The sequence below is a fragment of the Belonocnema kinseyi genome, chromosome 8, assembly GCF_010883055.1.
Source record: "Belonocnema kinseyi isolate 2016_QV_RU_SX_M_011 chromosome 8, B_treatae_v1, whole genome shotgun sequence".
Lineage (NCBI taxonomy): Eukaryota > Metazoa > Arthropoda > Insecta > Hymenoptera > Cynipidae > Belonocnema > Belonocnema kinseyi.
This window is the reverse complement of record NC_046664.1, coordinates 18448988-18455447: the sequence shown is the minus strand read 5'-3', so window position 1 is coordinate 18455447 and position 6460 is coordinate 18448988. Positions and strand designations below refer to the sequence as shown.

At 29.0% G+C, this 6460-nt stretch overlaps 1 protein-coding gene across 14 annotated transcripts in view; it reads left to right on the top strand.

The window, feature by feature from the left end:
* LOC117179162 (ankyrin-3-like) overlaps window positions 1–6460 on the top strand; it is a 645468-nt gene that overhangs the window by 411399 nt on the left and 227609 nt on the right. Inside the window, exon 1 of one of the 14 annotated variants that reach the window (XM_033370876.1) lies at window positions 1735–2031. The exons of the other annotated variants lie outside the window; for them this stretch is intronic. Coding sequence (XP_033226767.1) covers window positions 1914–2031 — 118 coding nt within the window. The 5' untranslated portion in view covers window positions 1735–1913. Of the gene's footprint in view, window positions 1–1734; window positions 2032–6460 lie in introns of those variants that run through there. 14 annotated transcript variants of the gene reach the window in all.

Here is a 6460-nt window from a genome sequence, read left to right as displayed (position 1 = left end):
ATGGAATTTTTCTGAGGTCAGATTCGGATTCAGCGCAGCAAAAACCTTCGGGTATAGTAGGTCTGGTCTCTGGTTCTGAGAATTGTTGGCCTGTGTTATCCACTATAGACTGCATTATCCACTGTAGACAGATCTCCCCTCCATCTTCCATAGACTGGAAAAGTAAATATTTTGAAAGTGAAGTTACTTTCACTCGGACGCAGTAAAAGAGTGAGAAGCCTCTTTGGCGGTCAAATTGAAAATTAGAATTGAACTCTTTTATATTAAAAATCAAAATCTTTTTTGGTAGGAAGTTAATCTTTTTAAGTAAAAACTCAACTACTTAGTTGAAAATTCTTGTATTTTGTTAAGAATTCATCTTTTTTGGTAAACAAATTCAATTAATTTGTTGAATTTCATCTTTTTGGGTTGAAATTTCGACTATTTAGTTAAAAATTGATCAGTTTTGGGTAAGGACTCAAATATTTTGTTGAAAATTCGTCTCTTTGGATAAATTGCCCAGCTTTTTTCGAAAATGAAAACCGTTTTTAGTTGAAATATCAGCTATTACATATTTTGTTGCGAATTAATCTTTTTGTTCAAAAATTCAACTACATATGCAGTTCAATGATTAATTCATTAGTTGAAGGTTACACTACTTTTTAAAAATTAATTTTTTTTTGTAAAATATTGTATTTTATGTTAAAAATTTAATTCTTTTGGTGCAAATTTATCTTCTTTTTAAAATTTTTCTTTTTTTTTTTTTTGGTTGAAGTTTAATTTTGGTGTGGAAAATTTAACTATTTTGGTAGAAGATTATCATTTTCGTTACAAATTTACATTTTAGTTTTGAAAATTTCCCAGTGGGCACAAAGTTTGGCTACGTCTTTACGACATCGTTACGACATTTTTACGACAACTTTACGACCTCCTATATCCATGTCGTTAAGGTGTCTTTACGATCTCGTAAATAAGTCGCATGATCTGACGATGTCTTTACGATGTCGCAAAGACGCTGAAACGACATGGACATACGATGTCGTAAAAATGTCGCAAAGATATCGTAACGATGTCGTACAGAATGCGCCAAATTTTGACTGGATTCTCAGATAATCATTAATAAAGAGTAGAAATAAAAAAAATCAATTTAATCAATGATTATCCTCTATAGACTGCATTATCCAATGTAGACAGGTCTCCCCTCCGTCTTCCGTTGACTGGAAAAGTAAATATTTTGAAAGTGAAGTTACTTTCACTCGGACGCAGTAAAAGAGTGGGAAGCCTTTTTGGCGGTCAAATTTAAAATTAGAATATGATCCCAAGAATAAGTCGACACGGTCAGTCTGAAAATAATTGAATAGTGGAATACTTTCGATGATAGGAAGGTGAAATAAACAAGAATGTATGATACGACTTGAGTTGAGTCATTAAAGTGGAATCTGTGCAAAGAACGTAGTTGATGATGTCATCGCTCATTATTATGCCTAGCTGACATAAACTCATGGTCTCGCGGCCCCTTCTGCCCCTTCTGCCCCTTCTGCCCCTTCTTTCGGCTTTTTCTTTTTCTTTAGACTCATGCTAATTGCATTGCTAGCCTCTTCAAAAGGCACTCCAAGTGCCCAAGAGCGCGTAACATCATTACAACTCTAATCAGAAATAACAAAGCAAGTCAGTATTTATCTGACCAGTCAGTCGACAAGTGATACCGTGTTCTGTGTATCGCGCTGGTGTTAAATGACGGTTCTTAAGTGAGAATTGCAACTCAATTATTCTAGCTTTTCACAGTGTCTTCATAGTGAAAACGCATGACTATTTGCGAATTTTCATTTTATTTCCACTTTCCCAAATCGTTTTTTTCCATCTCTTTTGGGTCGTGAACCTAATATCAGAATTGCACTTTTCTTATTGAGTCTAGTTAGGTTGCATTACTGAGGATGTATATAACACTTTATCAAGAATATGAGAACGATGTGCCTGAATCGTACACCAGCGATTTGTTGATAATATTCAGAAATTCGTCAATTCCGAAAGAGAGGGCTTCGAGAGAAAAAGGTTTGGTTTGTTTGGAAACTAATTTGCAGAATTTCTTCAAATAAAACCAAGAATTCATCGACTGAATTTGGACAACCACATCTTTCCGTTTTTTTATTTTTGTCCGAGGAGGAAAATTATTTTATTTTCTTTTTCAGAAAAAAAAGTTTTTCTCTTTATTTGTTTATTTTTTCAAATTTCATTGGGAACATTTTATGGTGGTTGTCCGAATTTGGTCGATAGATTCTTGGTTTTATTTTCAGGAATTCTGCACATTAATTTGATTCTTCGACGTTAAATAGGATTTTAAATTTGATTTTAATCTCATTTAAATTTCTTTAATTTTTATTTGGAAGCTATCAGTGAGGGCAAAGTACTTGACAAAGTAGTTCAACTATGAAGCAACTGGTTCTGTTTTCAACGAAAAAAGATGGAATTCTCTATAAAAAATGCAATTGTTGCTATTTTAAACTAGAGAAGATGTTTAATTTAAATCTGAACTAGTTGAGTGGAACCAAACAGGACGAATTTTTTAGGAAAGTAATTGAAGTCTCAACGAAAACAGATTGATTTCCAAAAAAAAGTTGCGTTTTTAACTAGAGTTACAATTTTTAACCAAAAACAATTTTTTCAGTCAATGTAGAAAAAAAATGCAACCAAGATGATTAATCTAAAAAAGACGGGGTTCCGAAAAATTACATAAATTTTTAACAAAATAGTTGAATCCTCAACCAAAAGAGATGGATTTTCGAACAAAAAGTTACAGTTTTATAAAAAAAAAATATAATATTTCTACCATAGTTTAAATTTGAATCAAGAACGATTTTTTAGTCAGCAAAGAAAACAAATTTCATCAAAAATTTTGAATTTCTAAGCCAAAACGACTAGCATTGTACAAAACTGCCGAATGTTTAACCAAAAGATAATAAATTAGTACATTTTCCCACAAATATTTGAATTTTTAATTTTGTAAAGATCATCATTTAACCAAAAAATTTATAGTTAAATTTCAATCCAAGATTTTGAATCTGAACAGATGAAGTTTCAACAACAAATGTAATAGTTAATATTTCAACAAAAAATATTTTTATTTAAAATCAAAAACTGAGAAATATTCATTTTCGACCAAACGATTCCCATGTAAACAAAAAAATTTATTTGCTGACAAAAAATAAGAATTTTAACAAAATACATAACTTTTTATATAGTTATATTTTCAACCGAAAGGATTAATTTTCTACCAAAAAGACCAATTTTTAACAAAATACATGAATTTTTTCTAAAAAATGATAAACTTTCAACTGAAAATTAAATAGTGAAAATCTCATTTAAATTAATTAATTTTCAGCCGAAAGGATTCATTTCCTATAAAAAGGCGAATTATTAACAAAATACATGAATGTTTAACTAAAAGTGATCCATTTTATGCCAAAAATGAATTAGTTAATTTTTAATTAAAAAAAATTAATTTAGACCGTAAACGAATATCAAAAAAAGAAGAACTTTCAACAACAAATTTAATAGTCAATGTTTGAACAAAAAACATTTTAATTTAAATTAAAAAAATTGATTTCCTGAAAAAAAACGAATTTTCAACGAAATACATACATTTTCAGATAGTTACAGTTTTAACCAAAAGGCGAATTTTTAACAAAATACATGAATGTTTAACTGAAAATTATCCATTTTATGCCAAAAAGGAATTAGTTAAATTTTAATTTAAAAAATTTAATTCATACTATAAAAGAATCTAAAAAGATGAACTTTCAACAACAAATTTAATAGTTAATGTTTGAACCAAACAAGATTTTAATTTAAAATCAAAAAATTGATTTGCTGCAAAAAAAATCAAATTTTCAACAAAATACATATATTTTCAGATAGTTAAAATTTTAACCAAAAGGATTAATTTTCTACCAAAAAGACCAATTTTTAAAAAATTACATTCAGTTCTGCTAAAAATGATAATTTTTCAATAAAAATGAAATAGTTAAATTTTCATCGATAAAAAATATTTTTTAATAAAAAATGAAACAAAAAATAGACGAATATAGACGTATTTTTAACAAATAAAATGCATTTTTTTTACTTAAACTGATTAGTTTTCAACAAAAAATGCAATAATTACATTTTAATTTCATAATTAATTTTCAGCCAAAAACGAAACGAATTTTCAATAAAGTGGTTACGAAGTAGAAATGAAGTTTCAGCTAAAAAGTGAAATGTTTAACCGAATTTTCTAGTCAAAACAGAAAAAAATGTCAATATTGCTGAAACATTTAAGGAAAATTTCGAATTTCCAAAAATAGTTGCGTTTTTAACCAGCAAGTATGTCTTTCTAATTAGTTGAATTATACGAGAAAAAAACATTTTTTTACAAGATAGTTGAATCCTCAACCAAATAGATGAATTTTCATTCATGAAAGATACAGTTATAATAATAAATTAAGTTTTCACCTAAAAAAGATATTTTTTTAAATTGAATATAGTTTAAAACGTCTGCAGTAGTAATATTCTAAAATTTCCGAAGCTGTTTTGAAATAATTAACTCATTTTTCAATTTTAAATTGTCAAAATTTAATTGTTTCGAATTGAAAATTATTTAAATTCAAAAGCTAAATTTAAAACAGTATCAACTCCTTTGAATTTTAAATAATTCAGTTCTCAAAGTTTTAATTTGAAATTATTTAATTTTGAACATTTTAGAATTGTCCAGATTTCATTTGGGATTAATTTTATATCGAGGTTCTTCAGTTAAAATAAAATTGTTATAAGTTAGAAATGATGCAATTTTTTCAAATGCTTTCTGATTAATTTGTCTAATTTTCAAAAATGTAGACTGAAATTTCGAAATTTTCGGAGCTTCTCATAAAATTTTATTAAATTTCAAACACTTTCAATTTCAAATTATTCAGTTTTAAACGCTTCTACCTAATCTAAATTTGTTTCATTTTAAACGCTTTTAATTCAAAGCGAATAGTTCTTAATTATTGTTTGTTAAAGAAGCTGTTTCTTTAATTCAATAGAAAATTTTTCTGAGTGGCAGAATGAATGAGATTTAATTTACATATTTTCAAATTTGGACGGTGAAAGTTATTATGAGTGTTTTTTGCATAGAAATAAAATTTCTTGGTTAAAAAATCTATCTAATCATATTTCAACGTAATCATATTTCTTGTAAATACACTAGAAATGGTACTCGATAAAATTGGTCGCGAGGACATAGTGAAAAGGAGCATATTTAAGCCTTTGCCAGGTGTATTATAGTTTTTATAGCGTAATTATACCAAGTTTGGAAATTATTCAAAATTTTAAAAAGCTTGCCTACCTTCAGACGCTGTGCATAAACCCGAGCGTAAACTGGAAAAAGCTCAAATGACACACCCTGAGAGGCTGCCTTCCTAGGCGCTTTATAATTATAATGGTGTAATTATATCAATTTTGGAAATAAAATAAATTTAAAAGCTTTCTTACCTTTAGGCGAGCTGATTAAATCCAAGAATAAACCAGAAAAGCTCAAGTGAGGCAAGTCTTCCTATGTTAGACTCATTATAATTGTAATGGTGTAATGATACCAATTTTTGATGTGATGCGAAATTTGAAAAGCTTGCCTAGCTTCAGGCGCGCTGCGTAAACCTGGGCGGAAACCAGAGCGTAAACCAGAAAAAGCTAAAATAAGGCAAGTTTTCCTTTGTTAGATGCATTATAATTGTAATGATGTAATGATACCAATTTAGGAAATTATTAAAAATTTGAAAGCTTGCCTACTTTCAGGCGCGCTGCGTAACCCCAGCGTTAAGAAAAAAAGCTCAAATTTCGCAACCTGTAAGGTTGCCTTTTCTACGAGCATTATAACTGTATTATTGTAATTATTCCGATTTTGAAAATAATAAAAAAATCTAAAAGCTTGCCTAACTTTGAGCGCGTTGATAAAACCCGAGCGTAAACCAGAAAAAGCTCAAATACGGCAAGTTTTCTTTTGTTAGGCGCATTATAATTGTAATGGTGTAATGTTACCAATTTTGGAAATGATACGAAATTTGAAAAGCTTGCCTACCTTTATGCTGATTAAATCCAAACGTAAACTAGAAAAATCTAAAATGAGAGCACTTTGCCTTTGTCAAGCAAGTCTACCTATAGGCGCGCAGCGTAAACCCGATCGTAAATCCGAGCGTAAACCAGAAAAAGCTCAAATGACGCACCCTGTAAGGTTACCTTTTCCAGGCACATTATAATTTTAATGATGCAATTATTCATAAGAAGCTGAAATGAGGCCAGGTTGCCTTTACCAGGCGCATTAGAATTATTTTTTATTTATAAATGGTGTGATGATACCAATTTTGGAAACTACGACGGTAGTTCAATAAGTCCTTAGAATGAAGTATAAAAACAATTTTTTTTGGGTAATTTTTTTTTTATTTTTCAACATAATCTCCTTGGAGCTCTATAC